Source organism: Bombus fervidus, chromosome 17 (genome assembly GCF_041682495.2).
Source record: "Bombus fervidus isolate BK054 chromosome 17, iyBomFerv1, whole genome shotgun sequence".
In the NCBI taxonomy this organism is placed as follows: Eukaryota; Metazoa; Arthropoda; class Insecta; order Hymenoptera; family Apidae; genus Bombus; species Bombus fervidus.
The window spans coordinates 6325045-6347121 of NC_091533.1; the positions used below are offsets into that span (position 1 = coordinate 6325045).

Genomic DNA, 22077 nt, shown 5'->3' on the forward strand with positions numbered 1-22077 from the left:
CACTTCCGGGTTTTTTTTTTAATTACGTCGTATTTTGTTTCGATAGTTGGAAAGAAATTCATGTAATCAGAATTTACTCAATCGAACGAAAGAAAAAGAGTATATCTGATAAAGAAACGGTATACATTTGAATAAAGACATTCGTTACTGGCATATATTACATTCGCGTAATAATAGACGTTTATAACGGGTGTTGAGATAAGCGAGGCTCTACTACATTGCCAATTCTGAAATTAAAGATTTTTAGAGGCAAACATAGATCTGTTTCTGATCCATATCGAACATCTGGATTCTAAAATTGTCGAAGAAGTATACTTTGTAGACTTTCGATAATCGGATAAAAAATTCTCAAATTTGCTTGGCAAATATTTGCACGAAGAAGGTAGAGGTGCCTTCCCTTTCGATCAAAAGGGTCTAATTTCTTCGGTCAAGTATTCAAATACTACGAGATATTATTCAAACGTTCAAACATAGATTCTGAATATAGAGAAGCTTTGTTCTCGAACATTGATCCATCGAGAAACACGTGGCTTTTTTTAGTCTTGGCCTGTTAAAAGAAGCAACGAGTGTATCGTGCACCGGTCGTGTATTAATTAACATTTTACATAACATAAAGTCCGTTAACGTGTCGTAATAAATCGACGCGATGAGCTTCTGGCCTGGGAATGATTACGAAACACGTTTAAATGTATTGCTGGCTGTTAATTTACGATCAGGGGATGTTTCGACATTGATCAGCTTTCGATGGTGTTTTCATTATCGATGTGACAAAACCTCGGCTTCGAGATTCTTTCTACACATTTTTATCAAAAATTGACAGATCCATTATTATTATTATTATTAAATGGGTAATATTATTATACTAATTATTAAATAGGTACGTACGATTCATAAATATACGCTAATAAATTACAATTACAAAATTAACTAATTACATTTTAATAAATAAATACATCGCATTCACGCTGTTGGTGTGGCACCAACATTTTTTATACAAAATCTAATTAACTATCGTACGACTGTCTCAATTCTCGAAGTTGCCGTACTATCAAACAACCCCTTGGCTGGTTACTTGCTATGGATGGTGGCCAAAATGTCTTTTGGCAGACTGTCATAAATCGTTCCTAGCGAACTACGAACGCTTATTGGTAGTTTCATTTCGGTCCCATCTACTTTACGTAGATTCCTGAATGTATTTGCGAATTCAGACGACAGGTTGCCGGGAATTAATGGATGTTATCGCATTGCTTAATTAATTTTGCTTCGATGAGTTTGAACGTACGAAAAAGTAATCTCATTTCGCTTCACTTGCTCCGAACACTAGGGTTAATCTGCTCTGCATCGTGCTTATCCAAAAATCGCTTTTTTTGTTATTTTTACACGGTCCTTGAATCACGTGTCGTGTGTTTCGTTTGATTGGCAGGTGGGCACTCCGTCTTATAACTTCATATAGCGAATCGTTGTCGTGTGATAGTTCAGGTACGTATAGACGTAGCACTGGCGAGATGTTACCTTTAGATGACGATAGATCAGGTATGTACCCGTATATCGTGCGTATAGAATAACAGCAGTGGAAGGATCGATGTTTTCCAAGTTAAATGGAACTACAGCGAATTACGGTTCAAAAGTGTCTTGATGAATCGGTGATTTTATATATGTAACGAAAATCAAATTAACTCGTTAATTGGACCGTTTTATAATCAGCGTGTTAAAAATCAATAAAGATCAGATGAGTTGATAAAAAGAATTAAGAAAGACAAATCAGAAGGTTACGAGATCTTGGAATTAAAACAAGGACAAGTATATACATTACACATATTGTAACAAGTTTATTTTACATACTTCATTTTATTTTAAGCTTATTTTACTTTACATAGTTTCTATATCCTTGCATGTTGCGTACAGTTTTGCACCTTCGTGTTTTCCATAAACATTTACAGTCTACCTATTATTGTACAGTTATTAAATTAGTATCCATGATAATTAGTCTGTCTGGCTTTATTCTGGCCATGGAATATCGTATTATGTTACAGAGTTAATATACTAAACTGGAAGAATGAGAAATGGACGTGGATTAAACATAGAAAAATTGTTGCTTTCTTTAAATATCAAATAAAATCATGCAGCTACTTACATACACATATATTTCGATCTATTATTTTTCCACTTGTCTCAGCTCGAATATTATTGCTTCGTCGCATCATCGAAGAATCATCAAAATGTACTTTGAGTCCGCAATTAATTAAACGAGTTCTCGTTTCTCATCGAATGTATTTCCTGCATAGATATCAGCTTGGTAAAATGAAGAAGAATCATCGAAATGTTCTTTGAGTTTGCAGTTAGTGGGATCGGAAGTGTGGTTGGATGACAGCGTTCTCTGCGAAAGAAGGTCGGCAGATAATAACTAATACTAACGACGCCGACACTGCTGCTTTTCTAGTCTCACACGTGACTTCTGTTCGCGACCGTTAATCTCTATTTGCACCGTCTCGTTTCGCCGATAACTTATGCAAACGTAAAGATGTTGGGCGCGGAACACTCAACGATGAATCGAATATTTCGAAATGAAAACAGTGAAAAACGATCGATAAGTCGTTTTCCGGTTGAATCGCATCGGCGCGCGTCGAAAATCTTGCAACAGAATGATGTTTCTTGGAACGATTGCAACAACGATCGTCGAATCCATTATCGCGGGCAATTAAGTTGCGTTCAAGGCGGAAATAACTTAACGTGGCATGATTACACGTTTAATTGCGAATTTTTCTCCGGCGCTACCAGAAAACAATCCGATGCTTACGAAATAATACGCGCCAGAAACGAGCGAAGAGAGTTATCTACGTGTCTTGTTCTTCTTTATTTTTCTGCTTTTAATTTAATTAGATGCTTGTAATTTACTTGAATATTATAACTCGAATCGTAGGATAAATTTCGCTTTCTTATTTAAAGAGAATAATTCTAATTTATTCCACGTTATTAGGTTGTCCGATAAGTTTCTTCCGTTTTATGAGGTAATAATAGATGCACAACATTGTTTGTTTTATATCATTTTGTCGAATTACGTACGATCCATTTTCTTCTGTCGAGATAAACACCGCGATATTTCAAACACTTGGTTTCACGTTTGTACGAAGGTACACTGTTGTAAAGATACGTTTGCGAAAGAAAAACACTCTCACGACAACCTAATACTTGTCGTCCCTCGGAAAAGAACCTAATTTTATTTTATAATTTCTGTGCCATCACATTATCCAACATACGTTTACCAGCTAATATTCGTATATTTCATTTATTGCATAATAAATCCCAGGTAAAGGAAAAAGAATATATTTGTGGAAAATGTAACAAAAAATTCTTCTTGTATGTTGGGATTAATTAGATGGTCGCGATGTAAGTTCCCAGCGTTTTTCTCATAAGCGATAAGCATAAAAAATACATGAAGGTGCAAATATACAAATGGCTCAAAGTGAACTGCATATTCACTATGATATCTTTTTTGCAAGTGCAAAAATGCACGTGTCTTTTGTAGCTGCGCTATTTTTCTTTTTTTTTTTTTTTTTTTAATGACTTTTGTCATTCTACAAAAAGAGAAGTTATTAAGGTAACTTGTTGGAAAACTGGCTAGTTTAAAAGATATTTTAATTTAAATTTTATAGAATTTATCATATGTAACACAAAGGAAATATAAATACAAGAGTACTGTGTTACGTCTTTTCTCATTTTCCATATGATATTCTTACAAAATTGTAGTTAAAAGTCTTTTAAACTAATCGTTCTTCGACCATGTTACCCTAATACGTTCTTCGTAGAATAGCGAAAGGATTCGATGTATGAAAAAAAAAGGGGATTTCCATTAAAAAAAAACGTAACGCAGCTGCAAAACGTACACGCATTTTTGCACTTGCGAGAAAGATATTATAGTGAATATGTAATTCATATTCGTGTTTTTCCTTTTTCATTTTTTCTCGTATCGTTAACGAGAAAAACGCTGGCAACTAATGGCGTGTAAATCATGTACATAGCTCGTATCGTTCGTATAACTTATACGATATTGTAGAAATAAGTAAAATATGATTCTGGTAATTAGTCAGAGTACTTTGACTTGCTAAAAGGCAACGCGCATTCTTCGATCAAATGACAGGAAAAAAGTCGATAGGATTCTCTGTTAGCTCGGTGTTCGAGTATCACAGGTGAAAGGTGAGATCCCTGCAGAGTTTCGCGAAAACACGAAGATTAATTGATTGCAGAACTTGTTGCTTTGTCACTTTATTAATTATTTTCTAGAAAAACGATAGATCATGATGAACTTGTGAATTTATCAACGTCACAATGTAATAAATGCACGTCCCTTGATTTGTTCAAACTCAGTTCACGAAGAAAATATACTTCGGAAATCTAAGATTCAAAGTATTTGCAAACGATTGCTGATCCTCAAAACTTTCGTAGTTAATCAGTCGCAGACCTGTAATTTTTATTTCTAGAAGTTCACTATGTTAATTATTTTGTAACTTAAATTTCTGAGTTTTTGTTACTTTTCAATCTTAATATCGATCTGTGTGGTTTCACATGAAAATTAATTTAAAAAGATAGCATAGAAAAGTTAGGGAGAAAGAACTTCGCCAAGTAGAAGATCGCGAAAAAGGGGAAAAGTAAAGTCCGCGTCGAAGTCGAGCGATTGATCGACCTTTTGGGTCATTTCGATTCAACACGAAGTAATTTTAGCGCTTGCCAAGAATCCAATATGCGGTCTGAAAGACTGAGAAAGAGAATATCACTATCTGTTCCGCGGACTATTGTTTTCGTTATCAGCGAAGCTCGCGAGCTTCGATGAACGCGCGACAGTGTGAGAACCGCGGAGCGATAGCAGGCCGTTCCACCTAACGATAAATCCTCTGGAGTCCAGTTCGAGAAAAGCGCGACTATTTAACGCTCGTACGGATCAAGAAGCCTGAGCGAATGACCCGTAATAATTTTGCCTCGATTATTTATTGTTTCCGCGGCTGATGCGTCGACGAAACAGAGAGGCCGACGTACGCTCGCCTTCGAACAATATGGAAATCATTGCTTCTTTATTTTCTTTAATTCGTATTAAAAAAATTTTTTAGTCATAAAAAAGAATTACCAAGCTTAGGGATATCGAAAAATTATTTTGAAAGGATTTTATAATTAAATGCTCGCTATTGCGTAACATGGAACACTTGCGATCTTTGCACTCTGTATTTGTTGGCTTTTCTATCCGTTTAATTTATTTTAAACGATATTATAATGTACGAAAGTTTTTCAGGAATCGTCGAGGAACACGTTTTACCAAATAGGAAAGGTGACAAGGCAGTTTTAATTTACTTGCTAAGGTTGATCGATTAAGAGACTTTTTTGTCAAGTATACAGATGACATATCGAGTGTTCACGTTATTTATTGACAGCTTGATCAATAATGTATTTTCTAAGAAATAATTGGTATAGTTAGATATTCATTAAAATGCAAATTAGAACGAAGTAGTTCAAATAATTGAAGTTATTGCGTATTTTGTCATAAAGTTGTTTGAAATTGGAGTACTTTCCTGAAGTTGTTTGAAGCTGTACTACTTTCTTGAATATATTTTATAGCTAATATACAAGAGCCCAATAAATGTCATCACCGCGACACACGAACTGTAATTCAGGTAATCGCTATTGCTATTTGCGAAAAGATAGCAGTGGCGGGATTATCTGCCGTGGCGTTATACAACCGCGGCGAGAACTCTTTTCAGACTGATATTCGGTGAACAATGAGTGGCATATCAGTTTTCTCTGCCTGGGGGCTTGTGACAGATTTTCGACAGTGATTCGTCGAGAATCCGAGCCGCTTTTCATAACTGCCACATCCAACTGTGCTAAATTTAAAGAAACGAAACGAACGAAAAATGTACTAGCTCCTTTTTAATATAACAGAAATTCTCAACCACGTAACGTAGGTACTGAAATTAATTAAGCAATAAAATTCGCGTTACATCAGCTTAATCAGTGCCATATACCATTGCGTTAAATTTAAGAAAAAGGAAGGGAAATATACTAGCCTTCTGCGATCTAACAAAATAAATTAATTAATCGATTAATTTTCATCGTACCATACAGAGTCAGAGAACAGAAAGGAAAGAAAGGAATTTATTATAACGAGAAATCTCTTTCGTTCCGTGTTTAATTCAGTTGCAAGATATCAATAGCAAAATAATTCGCTTTCAAATCAACTGCTTTCGGTCGAAGCGTTCATGATCTGCCCTGATCGCTCGTTTTCGATTAGCTCGATTGAATCGGCGAGCAAAATTTCGAAAGAATACGTACGGTTTATCGTTTGAAAACGTTTATTGGCAGCACTGTGTCGATAACGATTATTGACAGGCTAAACAGACTCGTTTGGCGGATTTATGGGCTATCCTATCACCTCGTGCAGTTCACAAGGCATGTAGATACACTACGAACGATTATAATAACGCAGATGCGTCGATGACAAATTCTGGGCATGATCTTAATGCAAAAGTTGTTTATTCTAATAGTCGATGATCCCGCTTTTGATACTGTTCGTGGTATACTGTCTCGGTAAAAGGCTCGGAGTACTATTGCTCCGTTGTTAATCTCGCGTAACGACGACGATGGTGTCATACGTGCACAGTCATCGAGTCCCATTTTTGGTGAACGTTGAAGCATAGTTAATACTATGACGAGTGGTGATGTCATACTGGCGTTAAAAAATTCGAATCCTCTCTGCCCCGAAGATTTTTTAGCTTGTAATATCGCTTATTACATATTTCTATCCACTTACTTTTTATATATCCAAGATCATGGAGTTTCTTTAGGAATATAGAAAAAATGATATTTTGTTAATTCTCGATGGAAACAGCCGGCCATTAGTGAAAGTTGCGTTGGAAACTATATCGGGTTGTCATTAGTGTTAAGCCGTAACAGAGAGAAGAGCGATGATAAATAAGCGCGACGGGTCATCGTCCACTGGGAGACGAGATTTATGTTCAACGAGCCGAACGAGACTGCCGATCGTTCCTCTTCGAGCACACTCACGCGCGAAATCTCGCGCGTCCCTGTGATCGTGCTGGCGTCATCGCAACCCCTTTTGGATCTATGGCTTCGTTACGGATCGGGAACGTGCTTTTCCTACCCCGCGTGCATCCACCACCCCTTCCGTTTTAGATTCGACGCTTCCGCGATGGTTTCTTTCGGGTTTCGTTTCTGCGTTTGACCATTCCTCTGAGGATTCTTGATTAATAGGATGGTGTTGGTTAATTTGGGCTCCCTGGTTTCGTAGAATGGAAGTTGCGGAGAATCGAGCTTATAATTGGTTTCTTTTATTTAGATTGAATATAGGATTGGCGAATTGGATTGGAAAATTAATAGTTGTCGAGGATACGTTGATTTTTAAGAAAATACGATAGAAATTTCAAAGCAAAAATTTTATCGAATTGAATTTTTGGATCGGCGGTTATTATTACGATCGTTATCGCACATGTATTCAGCTCTACTTTAATAAAGCGGAGCTTATAACGTTATAATCGGCTTCTCTCCTTTATCGGATTGAATTTTCAACTATCATTGTTGTATGTTGAAGTTGATACTCGATGTCGAGGTTATATCGATCAGTTTTCTGTTTCCTTCGCACGATCGAAGGGTCCTGAAGGTTTCTTTCTTTTCTCCAATATTTACCCGACCTTCGAACAGCAGGGTGGGGTCGATCTTATCCCGGCCAAAAAGCTTACGCTCTAAGTGTACATTCTATCTGACCAGAAACGTTTTATCGTATTTGCTTCGAAAATTATAAAGTTCGTTGTAGAACATCGCTAACTAACTATTACGCTCTATCTTTAATTACCATCGATTTAGATAAAACAGTTTGAAATAGAAACGTGAATCATCTTATTTTCCTAAACGAACTGAGTCACTATCTGATCTTATTGAACAAATACCTTAACCGACTAATGTATTAGAAAAACTATTACTTTACAAATACCATTAGTTAAAATCTTCTGACACATTCGTATACAAATAATCCTACGTGAAATAAGCTATTTACCGGCTTTTGTTAATGATTTACGGCTAATCTCTATTCCAAAAGGAGAACGCGTAATCCGCATGTGTCGCAAGAAATCATTAAAAGTGCAAAGTCTTTTATATTCAAATCCGTCGCTTTCGTTACAAGACAGTGTGTGTATATTCGACAATTTTATTCGACATCATTACGTTCACGTGTGCTTTACGCTTGCGTCACGCTTTTACACGAGTGCACGCGACTTTTACACAGCATTTGCATGCGAGGTCGTGGGCGCGTGTGCACACGTTTCATTGTCACGAGATCGAGTCGGTTTCGGATGGAAATCCGGAAATCTTATGTTGCGTTAGTCTGACATCCTTTATTTTTCATACAACTCTACCATTTCGTATTCCGATTACCAATTTTATATTGCGCTTGAATTTCTTTCCTCTTCGAATTTCTACTTTTATCGTAATTGTATATTGTAGTAGATGCATTAATGAACAATCCAGATCGTTTTTGTAATTTCTTAAATCTAATACAGTAGATAAATAAAATAAAAGTTGCACACGAAGGATTTAGTTTACTTACAGAGTATAAGAGAGCGTAAAAATGAAAGAAAAAAAATGCAAAAATTGTGTTTTTATCTCTCTAAATGATCGTTATAATAGATCTTGCCTTTCTAGAGAACTTGAAAAGATTCTTGTAAATTCTTTTTACAACCTACGGAAACGACAAATGGCTTATTTTTTACGTAGCTCTTCTATACACGTTTTTCGCCTGAAAGGAATGGTAGCAGTAATAGAAACAACTGCGGTTTCACCAAGTTAAAGTTATGCCGCAAATAACGTCCTATCTGAAAACAATTATTTACGATTATCGACAAAGTCTCGAACATGTCGACAGAAACAGACAAACACGTTTCTGCGTCCAGTGTACGTTGGACTTCATTGTATCTACATAGTCAGTATCTGTTTCAATAGTTGAACTGTTGCGCATTGTATTAATATTTTTTCATTTGCATACGAGGATATCCGATCGTGATTCGACTTTGCGTCTTGTTATACGATCGTAAAGTGCAGCGAATAACAAATAGAGATTTTCTTTCGAAAATTCAAATGGCGATAAGTATTAGGTTGTCCGAAAAGTTGTCTTTCTTTTACAGACACGTCTTTTACAACAACGCATCTTTATACAAACATGAAACCTGATCTGTCGAACGTTGTAATCTTTATCTTATTTATATATATATATTTATACCGATAGAACAAAATGGATCATACGTAATTCGACAAAATAATATAAAACGAAAAATGTTGTGCATCCATTATTTCTTTATAAAGCGAAAGAAACTTTTCGACGATCTAATATTTTATTTTCAAATTTACGAAGAAACAACCAATGAAAATCTAATAAATTACATTTCACGCCCTTTAGAAAAATAATTTTAAAATTTAATAAATAGCGAAACAATCGCACATCGAACCTGCCTTTTTGTTTGATTTTGGAATTAAATATGTGATTTACTCAAATATCTTTCTATCAACAAAATCAATAAATTCAGTAAAAATGGACTTGTATCATTCTCATGATGGTTTTCGTTTATGGCATATCGTAACAGAAGAGTACCAAAATTAATGTAAAAAATTTTATTGTATAGTATCGTTCAAGCCACTTATTATGCAATCGTTTGACCGTTTGACGCGGTTTTTTTTCACGGATTTGTCACAACAACTTATTAGTAATCACCGATTAAGCATTTTGTACGAAGCATCGCTCGAATAATATTACTCGGAAATATTTTATCTTGTGGCTCGTTATTAATAGAGTTTGTCTATTCCAAGTGTCCATGCACCACTCACGCTATAAATACGATATTTATATCGCGAATCGCGGGTGCGAAACGCTGAACAGACAAACAGAAGAGACTTCAATTAATATAAACGTTTGATATTCGAGTAACAACAACACGGGTGTTATGCAATTTGGGTGGGTAAAAATATAGGGCTACTCTGAAAATCGTATCGTTGCGAGTAAACACAGCATACGCGTCTCGTCTCATGTATATTACGCACCGGTATAATCGCTCTAATCGCTCGTAACGATCGGATTATGAGATTAATCGTCGTATTCAGGATAATGGCTGCGGGAACTGCCACGTAATACTCGTTGAGTTTTGTTCGAAGAACAACGCTCTAAAGATTTTTCAAGTAACAGCCTAACCAAGGAATAACAATGCAGTAGTATAGCAGAGTTACATTTATCCGAGCTCCATTCATAGTAGCGAGCGCGCAAATATACTAAATTTGATTCAATTTAGTTTGTAATTATTACTTAAAAACGAATCTGAAATCTGTTGTGCTATAACGTTTTAAAATACAAGGATATTCTTAGATCCTATGTTATAAAAAGAAAATGCAAATTTTCATAATAAACATAATTGAATTTACGAGTATTTCCCTGTTCTCAGTTTCATCACTATGCATGATATTTGTTAGTGATTTGTATTCGACTACAATGTACGATTATGGAGAAAAATGGTATGTACTTGAACGATCAATTTAGTGCAAATTGACTTAAACTTTTGCAGACTTCGTATGTTTACTACGTTTTGTGTTGTGATATGTAATACTAGTTTTTCCTAGCAGACTACTGTAATTTATTGCTGTTTTGCTCTGTGTGAAGTCGTAGAACGTTCATAAATATTTAATGGCACGAAGAACATTGTTTTACACTTTTTTGCAGCTACTGCCTGTTTTATTACCTTTATCTATTGTTAGACAACGTAGTTGAATGCCATTGTAAACTTGTTCGCTGCAGACTTTGACCTTAATCTATACCATTTAAAATTCTCCTTCGCTATAAAGCTTGATAAACGAAGATAAAAAATTGATATGGAAGGCTCTCATTTTTAAATATAATATGTATAACATCGTCGCTTTTTTTCCTCTCTTTCGATTTACACAGTTGATCGGTATACCTTTTAAGAAAGGACAAGTAAAGAGAGAAGAATTTTTTTATTAATCGATATTTTTCAACAGCAGTTGAGAAAATTAATTACATAGCGTGAAGGTTAAACGACCGATTAAATTCGCTTATTTACACGTGATAACCTATTGCTTGATCGAGAAATTATAAAAAAATAGGAACAATCAATGAATCTGTTGTCCCTCGATAAATTTATATAAGTTGTGAGATATAATTAGAAAATTACTCATTTGATCATTTAATCAGAAATATTAACTTTATTATCATCGTCCTTCGTATCGTTTACACCTGTACAGGTAACCAGCTGTTAGTTCTTACGTGTTTTGTCTTTGTCGTGGGTATTACAGCGGGTGTCGAGTTCCTTGACGTCACGATCGATGCCAGAAATTGTGCCGCGTTTATGTCTGCACACTAATTGATCGCGTCAGCCTGCCGATTATCTAATCATGTTCAGCCGTGCTTCCTCGAGCAAGACGGCGATCTTCGCGCTGTCATTTGCCGAGCCTCTGAACAATCGCACATACACACTACTCTTCGATGACTCGTTCGAGTGAACGCGAATCCATTCCGCTCTAAACAACACCTGTTGAAGGCTACCGATTCTTCGCAATTCTTTTTTTATCGAAGCAACTGGAATCACCATCCAGAGAATATTTTGTAGTGCATCGTATATCATACATTGTCAAACAAATTACAATTGCAAATTAGTCGACATTATTTCTTTATTCTATGTTATAGTCTTTTTTTTTCATTTTAAACGCATCACGTTATAGTAGATTTACAAAGTAGAACACTAAACGTTGATGCAAAAGGGAAATTAAATTCCCGTGATGATTTAATTAATTTGGATCTGGGTTATCTTTTTTACGAAGGATTATTTGTTCTGAATTTTTCGGGACCCTGGAATCTTTGCGATTGTCGATTAATTTCATTTCTACGAATAATAATGACGCTACGAATAATAATAATAACAATAATAATAACGAAGTAGAAAGACATTGAAAAATGACTGGGATTCGATTTATTCGAACAAGGACACCGGCAGTCGCTATTGTACAACAAGCGGCGTTATTCGTTAAGTGTTATCAATTCGCGATGCAATTTAAACGGCAACCAGTATTTCTTGTTTCAATCTCGTTTCCTTGCTCGTTGAAGCGGCCATGTTTATAGCCAGATCCGTCGCGACGGATTTTGTAATGGATCGCGGTCTGTAAATGAGGATTGTTGTTGCGAAATGGAAAAAAGATATTGGTACGATGTCGTTACGTAAAATTAGAATGTCCTCACGAGCTGATCTCGTCGTAGATTATGCCGATGACGGTCTGGAAATGGAGCATGCCGCCACGTGTTCCTTCACATTTTAATTTGCATACATCCTGCCGTTGCTTTTCATTCATATTGTTTCTCGTATCTGTATATGTTATACCAGACGCATAACGCTTCGCGTATATTGTGTCGTATTCTCATATCAGTTTATCGTCCGATTTTTCTTCTAATTCGATACTCCTGACAACAACGATCGAGCCTCCGTCGAGCAAAGATCAAGAAACATACGGAACAAACGTAATTATAACGAGGCAAAAATCGCGAAAGTAAGCAAACATCGTCGAGTAAAAATCTGCGAATATAGTACACGTAATTCTAAATCTCATCGTATGATTCGCTCACGCTGTTTCATGTTTTACGGTTTAGAATCACTGTATAGAGCTAGTTAATGGTATATTGGCTTACTTGGTAGGAAGGGTGTATCTTCCAACATTTGAGCCAGAAGATCCAATTAATGAACACGCGGTCGGTGATCTCTGACAATGAAAATCCTATTAATCGGCCGTTGGTCGCTGGCGTATTATTGCTGATACCCGTTGTGCGAAGAATTATTTCTCCTTTCTATTAAAGATTTATTACATAGAGCAATAAACGGAATATCAGCGATTAGGAAAAGTAGCCTATATCGAAGCTAGTGATATGGCATGTACGGGATTATTAAATATTATCATGAATCGTATAGTAATTACAATATTAGACATACAAATTAATTCAGTGACTTATTAAATAAAATTATGAAGTTTATTTATGACTCGCGTAAATTAATTTTTTCTTTTTTTATTCAACAAATTCATGCAAAGTTACGCGAATACAAATAATGTTCTTTTCAAAATTCATAAGACAAGAAAATATTTGAATTTTTAATGAAACAGAAATTGTTTCCGATAATATATCGACTAATAATAAAGAACCAAGTTTACATAAATACATAATTGAATTTGTAATATACATATAGTACACACTTATATGCAAATAAAAATCAGATTTCTGTTCATATTATGTAACATAGAAATGTGTAAAGAAGAGGTAAAAAACGATGATGTTGTAATATATAAAAATATATCTAGTAATATTATTAGAGCGTACTTGAAACTAATACCCTTTCATTCGATACAATTTCTCATTTTTATCCTTATCGATAAATATAACGATATATGCGGTGTCGATAACATTTTTTCATTCGTGGAACGATGATCTTGTTGACCGATGTTAATAATTTGAGTCTTTAGCCTTCGCATGGACACTCGAGCTTCGCATCGAATCTATTTATCACACGTGTCCAGCTTTTTATCTTTTTCGAATTAATTTTCTCTCGTTGTTGTTCAAACAGAAGACAGATCTATCGGAAGATCTATAACGATCGAGTGATCATGACGCGACACCGATAGACGATACGATACAAGCTAAAGCCTTTCCATTTTTGTACAATTTTTTCACGATCGAACAGAAGATTCATTCTGAAATATCACCTGACGCAAATTTTCATAAATGAATGTAAATTCATTTTGTCATCGTGGCTATCGTGTATCAGCGATCGTGTATCGACAATCGTATATCAATATTGCGATATTAATAATCGCATTTTTTTCGAAGAAGAAAATACAACCACAAGGATGCTCTCTCAATAGCATAATCAAGCGGATGAAAAAAAAGACGATAAAATTTTATCGCAATTGTCAACGTAATAATCTTGTAATCGGTGTACCGTTTTAGAAACAAATAATTTCAAATTCCAAAATTAGAGCGATTATAACCGTATAATTAGAGCATATTTCAAAATTAGACGAATCCAAAATTACACATTTCCTTTCCCGAATCATATGCAATATTAGAAATTATGTAAATCGGCCAGTTCCTTCGACGATCTTTTTGAAAATTTTATATGATTGTTTCGGAGAAAGTTTACATATCATATCGTGATTCGTAACTCGTGACAGCGAAACGATCATCACGGGCTTGTGACACATTTTTCTGTGCGCACGCGAGGTGACTCGGACGGTTCAACTATTTCGACAATATACACGCTGTTGCTCATTACACACTCTAACGAGTCTTTAATCGACGAGACGCGTACGCGGTCCACCGATCGTCCGTATTACAACGCGTTCGACGTATATACGTCGACTGTATGTATCCGCCTTTAGATTAGCCTGAATACGCTGATAAAGAACCGGCTACGGCGGGTTCGGAAGCACTCGTGACGATTGGTGGGTGTTGAAAGAAAAAAATTGTACATAAGTACAGACGGGGAGATACGCGGCTGGTTAACGCGAGCGGAGTGTGCTGACTCGATTAAAGCGAGACCTTAATGTCGAGGGTCACGAGTCACGAGTCCTGATCATTGCTTTCACATATACATCGTTTCAGATTTGTTTACTACACCGTTCTGTTAACAATCGCGTTGCTACGAAAGATCGAGTTCTGCTTCTGGTCCTATCGTTTCTTCGATTCAAATCGTGATACTTTCATTTTTTTTTTTTTTTAATTTTTTCTTTATGTATCTTTATACGTATTGATGATCTATTTAATTTACAGATTATACATTGTCTTTTCTACAATCTTACATTTAACAGATAGGATAATCAGTTGACTTGTTATTTGTAAAATATTCATATACGGTTCCATTTGTTTTCCTATCAAGCTTCTCGTTATTATGCAAAGGAATTTATTAGTGTCGATAACTTGAAATTTTTGACTTGCAAAGTTTCACTAAAATATCGCTTTGGTTACGTAAGAAGGCCCTGTTGATCAATTGTCTTCTTTCGAATAGAAATGTGACATTGGATAAGGAGGAATATTTCGAAATTAATATATATATATATATCGTATATATTTCAAAATTTAAGCAGGAATTAGTGTGATTTCTGACGAAATATCGACGAAATATTACAAATTTCGTATAATGGATCAGATTTTTTCAGATTCTTTAATTACATATGAGTTTTCCGCGAGACTGTTTGTTTGGAAACATTTGATCGTTAACAGTCATAGCTCGTTGCAATTTAAAGTCTCTATTTCAATCTACATAAACGTCGAATGCTTTTTATAGATTCAGCTCATTAAAACGTTAAATTCATTCGTGTATGGAGATTGAGCGCCAACGTAAAAAGGTACTTTATTGGTCGATGTATCGTCGTTTAATCGTTCGTATTCAGTTTGCCGCAAATTACTTTGCCGTTATGCCACTCAATTATTAAACGTTCATTTCTATTCGTTATTACTTCATTAGCCTCGATCTTTTCTCATACTTTTCTCTCTTCTATTCTTACGAAAATTTATCTATTTATCGTTTATTAATAAGAATAGTAATAGAATTTAATAATGTATTCTACTAATGACAATAATGAACAAATATAGTAAATTGCAAATGAAATGGCTGATCTCTTAACCAACACTTCAACGTTTATAGTTTTCTTGGCAATACTGTTAATCAAATTACGATCCGCAGAATTCGATACATTTTGACCATTGTAAAACGAACGTATCTGAGACCCAAACAGCATGTATGTATAATAATTATCGATGGTTAATTTATGTAAGAGCGTTAAGTACACCGCAAACAGCTCCGACAAGTGGAGACCGAACGAGTGTTAACCTTCGATGCTAATTAATCGAATTGGTAGACACATAGTCTTTAAATTTGCCTCGCGCTATCGAATTATCGGTATTGCGATCGATAGACAAATCTTCGCTATTGTTTAAATCGACAAATAAATCTGTTAAGCCTCGAGCTAATTGCGTTTCGACGTATCCGTACACTGGCAACCATAAGTATTATCTTCTGAAATGTCCACTATTTTATTTATTATATACTAAATAATTTCAACAGGATTTATTTTCTGGTTACTTTATTCGAAATCAATTATTCCATTCGCAATTTACGTGCCTCATAAAATAAGATATTAAATGATATAAGATCAAGCTTATAATAAAACCTTCAAAGCAAATCTTCAAACGTACAATTTAGTTTTTCTTATAAATTTTGTAATCACGCGGTTAATAAATTTCAACTCAATTTTTTAATTATGACTCCTATTTATGACTATCTTAACTGCATTAACTTGCTTTATGAATAAAAATATATTCATATTCCTGCTTTCGTCGTTAACTATCGTTGAATACCTTCGATCAGTTTTTTTTTTTTTGCTGGCCAGTTTACGTAACGCAGTTCCACCATTTTTTCCTGTTATATATCCTTTTCTTAACCGTTCTTAATCGTGTTTGCACTTAACTGAATATATAACGAAGCCCATTCATCCAGTTCATCGTCCTGATTTTACGTACCTTCAGGAGCCTCCTCCGATGTTTCAGGTGTCGTAGATATCATTAGGAGTACCCAATCGAAGATTATTAGTAACTGGATCGTTAAACGGTTAATACTACTGAAAATAAATATAACTATAATCACGAGATTTTCTTCAGTCTCGCTAACGTCAACCTGGTAATGAGAGCTACAGTATCATCAACGTTCTAAGTACGAGGCGATCCGTGCGACCTTTGCCTTTGATTAAAGTTCACCTTCCCTGACTTTCATGAGATGCAAAACGAAATTCTTCTGTTATTCGTGCGTCTCGAGAAAGTGTTTTTCTTTCGTTGCCCTTGTCGTTAACAGACTTTTATCAAATACATGTATTTGCTTATCCATAAGAAAATTTTGGGTAATTATTTACCAAGTGAACGATCTCGACGATTTCAATGACCTTAAGAGATGTTATCAAGGTTGACATTCTGAACAACTTTTCCTTGTACATATATACGCCGCTCGGTTTCAATTTCCTAAATATCAGCAAAAATATATCCTATCCTATATCATATTCTGCTTCTGACAGGAAGTGTTCACATTACGCACACACACAGTCCTGGTATTGTTTACGCGTTATCGTATATATATTACAACAAATTATTAAATTTGTTGAATTGTTTGTGACGTAGAGGGTTGCATTTTTGTCTAGCCCAACCAAAATTAATTCACGCAAAGGCGAAACAGAGGGTTTTTCATCTTATATCCTAGATCGTTTTCTACTCAACTGATATTGGTTATTAGTATGGTATTTATAAAGGTATTATATTATAAACTAATTGCGTCTATGCCAGAAACAAACAAATAGTTGCGACAAGTGATCGTGATTATCGAGTGCCTTGGTAACAGTAGCATGAAATAAATTTAGCTATTGAATAATTTAGAATTTATATAAAATTGTATATTATATTATATTATCGTTATTCGAAATTGAAAAATATTTCAGCCATTATTTTAAGAAACGCAACTATTCGACTATCCAAATCATACCGCCGTCGAAATAGAAACTTGGCTAAATAGCCAATATAACGTCCCTTGCGAGTTCCATACCGTGTAGTGTTTGCTCTGGTTTCCCGCCAGACGCGTTCTACAGTTTGTGTATGTGCATTACTACAGCTGTATATAGTTTATACTGTAGAATACCTCAGATCAATAACACACGTGTTGTAAATAGCAAATTATCATATATAGTATCGAATATGTTTTTGAGAATATCTCGGAGACTAAAACCGAGTGGCGATTATACGTATAGAAGAAAGTTAGTCAGAATGTTGAGATTATCCGCTTTGTAAATAATTAAAACATTTTATTTCAACGATAAGAATACGGCGATGAAAACGGAAAAGAAACTTGTTCGTATTTCATCGACCGATCACGGATTCGAACATCGCTGAGAATTGTTTCATTTAATTCGGAATAAAAGTTGTCAAGGGGAAGAATCCATAGAGAAGTTGGAAAAGTAAAAGGAGAAGGGAAGAATAGAGTTAGGTTGCAATCAAACGAGCTGATTTTATGGGGACGGCGTCGCATTTTATAGCCTCGTCAACAGTTTAAGCATCCAGAAGATCTAGTTCTTTCAGATATTCGATCTTTCACGTATCCTTCGAAAGTCGTAACTTTAAATTCGAGAAAATAATAGTACAAAAAGAAGAAGAAGATTATTAAATGATAGAAAATTTCATCCCAGAAAATAACGACGAATAACAACCAATCTAACAACTGTTTGATCGTGTAGAAATTTAACTGGAGAACTTTCCTTTAGGAAGCTTTCATTTTGTAACAGATCCATCCATCAAAATGCAAATATTAAAGTAAAAAACGTTCATGAAAAATCAATCCATCGAGTACACGCGAGGTCGTCAGCACGTGTCCTTGACTTCTCCATGATGTTCATCGCCATATTAACTCGTTATACAACGGTAAACTGCAAAAATTGCTATAAAAAGTTCAAGCACTATAACCAATTAGAACCGCGAGGGAACAAAGTGGTTCGTTACTCGGTGAATTCTTCGTACGAAGGGTTAATATGGTACCGTTCGTAATTATTCGAACGATAATGAGTTCTAACTTAACTCCAGCCGTACAGTTACTCGTTATGCAAACAATATCCCCGAAAGATAAGTCGCCGTCTATATTTCGTCGTTTCGGGGCGAAACCAATTCGAAACCGACTCGAAGCTTGCCAATTAGAGCGCGCGGGCATTTTGGAGGCTACCTGTTGCTTTGTTCCAACGTGAAACGCGTTAAAATATTCAGATTTAATTTTCTCCTGCCCACCGACCCATTCATTACCGCTTGTGCTTCATCGTAAAACTAGAAACAAATTTTTTCTCTTGCCATATAGAAACTTTTGAACCTTTTAAACACGTAGACACGTGTTATCCGCATTTATAGAAAATTTCTGGATGTAAAAATGCACGGTATACGACCGAAATTGAATATTTAGTGGTTGCAACAAATCGTTTCGTATATTTTTCCTTTTTGCACATTTTCTTTTAATAGATACAAGCTTTTCAGCCGTGTTCAAAAAGTTATGATTCTACGAAATACAGTCCACGGTTTATTTATTCTTCGATAGCAGATAAAAAATAGAAAGTTGATTGTGTTATTATTGGACGATAATATTAAAATAAAATTCGCAAGAGCTGAAATTTCACCCTTGATAGCCCCAAGGTTTAAATTAGACACGTAAACCGAACGTCCCCGCAATAAGCGTGCAATTTTTACATTTTCCAACGGTCGATCAGGCGGAGCAATTATAGGTCCACCTTAACGTGTGTTGGATCATCGTCAACATCGTTTTCCCCCGAAAATAAACGAACTGGGGATGAAATTATAGGGATAAAAACTGCTCGCCGGGAAGAACTGTGTGCGATGTGTCGGGCTTCAGCCAGTAGCTTCGAGATGCGATAGATAGACAGTGGGGTAATTAGCGGCTGCTGATTGGTCACCTTCCTTCTCGATATATCCGAAGCTGGTCGGGGATGCAGGAACGTATAAACGTGTTGCGTGAGCGTTCATGGTGGGGGCTTATTTACTCGCTATTCAAACCATGCCGGGTTGGCCGATCGGCGACGAGACAAGAAACGCCAGTTCGCGTCTGACACTCGTTGCGATCAGTCGATGTACCTTGAACGGTATATCGATTCGTTTGTGTTTGCTTGATCGTTCGTATTACCGCGGGAACAACATCGAACTGGTGCTGTGTTGGTTGAGAAAGTGCTGCTATTTCGGAGAAAGATAGACATTTTCTTCGTAATCCATTTCATTTTTCTCGAGTCTCCATTGTAAACAGAAAGAAAGAAAGAAAGAGGAAGAGAGAAAAGAAATTTCTCGAATTTCCATTCGATTCGATCATCGTACCACAGTGACTACATACGCACGTCGAGACTGGCAATTCTATTGGAAACGATCCAAGACCAATTTTTACCAAACGATTCGCTAGATCGATCGATCGATCGATTCGCGAACGGAGGTAACTTAGAACACGTGCACCTCGAGAGTGATATGGAACAAGTTGCTCGTACGACGAGGCTCAATCGTGTGGAGGGACAGTGCGAAGTGAAAGCGCGAAGATCGATCGTTTCAATCTTCGGAGATCGTCGATCGACGCGTGAAATATACGCTTGAGAACTACGAAGAAGATCGCTTCGGGCCTCCTGGTCCTCAGAGACCTCATGGCACCCGATCTTGAGAAAAGGCGGCAAGAACTTCGGAGGACCAACAGTTGTACCTTGGAACAGGGAAACGAGCACCTTCAAATGCTCCTGCAACTTCGATGCACCGGAAATGCATTGATCGAGCCTTATCGACACGGTAAACTTGATCCATCTCCATATGTGCATGCTTCATTATTACTGTTTAATATTCAACGATTGGATCATGCCTAGATAGGCTTGGTAATTGATATCTCCAGTCGGAACCAGTTGTTTCTGTGTGTGGTATTTTCAATTTTTTCTTTTCTTTTCTTTTTTTTTTTTTATTGTCTTTCATCTCTCACTTACGACTTGCGTCGAGACTTTGAGCGATTTATACCGCGCGTTTAACGCGATATTTATATAGGTATATAAATTTTATTTGGACGTAGAGAATTCTTCGTTTTTTTTTTTCATTAGTCGAAATCGTTATTAAATTCTAAGACTGTAAAAGCAGTAAAAAAATAATCAACTCGTAATCTTGCACAGATATTTTATAAATTTAGGTACTTATATTTTTTAAGATGTTAATCACTGTTTTGTAAAATATACGAATAAAGATGTGTTCTTTTTATTTTCATTTCTTTCATCCAAGCTTTATACGTCATTGGTGCTTTTAATTTCAACAACAAAGCAACGAATTTTTTTCCTTTCTCTTTTTTTTCTCTTGCTATCATAAAGTTCAAGAAACTCGAACGAGCTCACTTTTCTCGCTATTAAATGCCGCGGTTTTCTTTGGGTTTAAGAGACAACGTTTCGTACGTTACATCATCCACATAAGAGGGGATAAGTTCCACGTGGATATCTTTATCAAACATTTTTTTACAAGTCCGGATTACTAATGTTTTAGCCACGTTTCTTCTTCCCAACTCGGTTTGTAGATATACGGAAATGATTGATTGGAGGAATTAGAGAAATTGCGAAGATCTCTGCAACTTAATCGAGATAACGCCACCGTTAGCGCTAGAAGGCGATAAGAGTTTCGCATGTTCATCCTACCGGTTTCTCTCTTTATTAAATAGGTATCCTTAGGCGAGTCTTCTACTTGTTTATACCGTCTTCGATGAGAACGCCACGGAACCTCCTTTCCTTTCCTCTTTTTCTCTCCTCTTCTTACCTCTTTTTCAAACGTACGATTATTCTGCTCCAAATTCCACAAATTTATTTGCCTCTTTTTTAAACGAGTTTCACGCTTTATTTCAGTTAACATATAACTTAAATACGTCTACATCGTACGAACAACAAGCCGTTTCCTCGTGTTTTACGAGTCGACCTCTACTCCGAAACGGTACATTATTTTCGTTCAGTGGAATATATAGTTTTCGTTTGACCTTTGATAAAGAGAAATACAATTTGTTAAAAATTAGTCGCGCTGCAGGTCTTCATACATTTTACAAAAAGCTTAATTTTCACTTAAGTAAAAAACCATGTACACACGTCGTGTATTAGCACGTTTATTCTTTAACATATCAGGTATTGATAAAACAGTTCTTGATCGTTTTGTCGTAGTAACTACGCAGTAGCTTTGCTTACTTCATTCTCTCTACGGTCTACGAAGATTTTCGTAAGTGACACGAATCTTTCCATCCCTTAAAATTCTATATATAAGTATCTCATACTTCAAGGGGACACGCCTTCTTTATTTTATGCGTTTCCACCTCGAATTCATACAGATACTATGCAAATCTATCCATCTCTTAAATTCCCATAAATAACAATTATTCCATACGACACATACTTCGTCACTCCTCTTCT

At 35.8% G+C, this 22077-nt stretch overlaps 1 protein-coding gene and 1 long non-coding RNA gene across 10 annotated transcripts in view; one reads left to right on the plus strand and one right to left on the minus strand.

Moving 5' to 3' along the window:
• The window catches only part of Nfat (nuclear factor of activated T cells 3), a 56985-nt gene that overhangs the window by 12422 nt on the left and 22486 nt on the right, over window positions 1-22077 (plus strand). For 3 of the 7 annotated variants that reach the window (XM_072020129.1, XM_072020132.1, XM_072020136.1), the window contains exon 1: window positions 19699-20443. The exons of 2 other annotated variants lie outside the window; for them this stretch is intronic. In XM_072020129.1, coding sequence (XP_071876230.1) covers window positions 20305-20443 — 139 coding nt within the window. In that variant the 5' untranslated portion in view covers window positions 19699-20304. Of the gene's footprint in view, window positions 1-19698; window positions 20444-22077 lie in introns of those variants that run through there. 2 more of the 7 variants (XM_072020134.1, XM_072020135.1) reach the window with 1 other exon arrangement.
• LOC139996083 (uncharacterized) lies at window positions 1829-10928 on the minus strand. 3 transcript variants are annotated; one of them, XR_011802128.1, is made up of 3 exons: window positions 10779-10928; window positions 2135-2377; window positions 1829-2048 (listed from the first exon to the last, which is right to left on the minus strand). It is a non-coding gene; the product is annotated as an uncharacterized lncRNA (long non-coding RNA). The 3 variants fall into 3 exon arrangements; XR_011802127.1 differs by lacking the exon at window positions 10779-10928 and adding an exon at window positions 6797-7019; XR_011802126.1 differs by lacking the exon at window positions 10779-10928 and having other exon boundaries at window positions 2135-2784.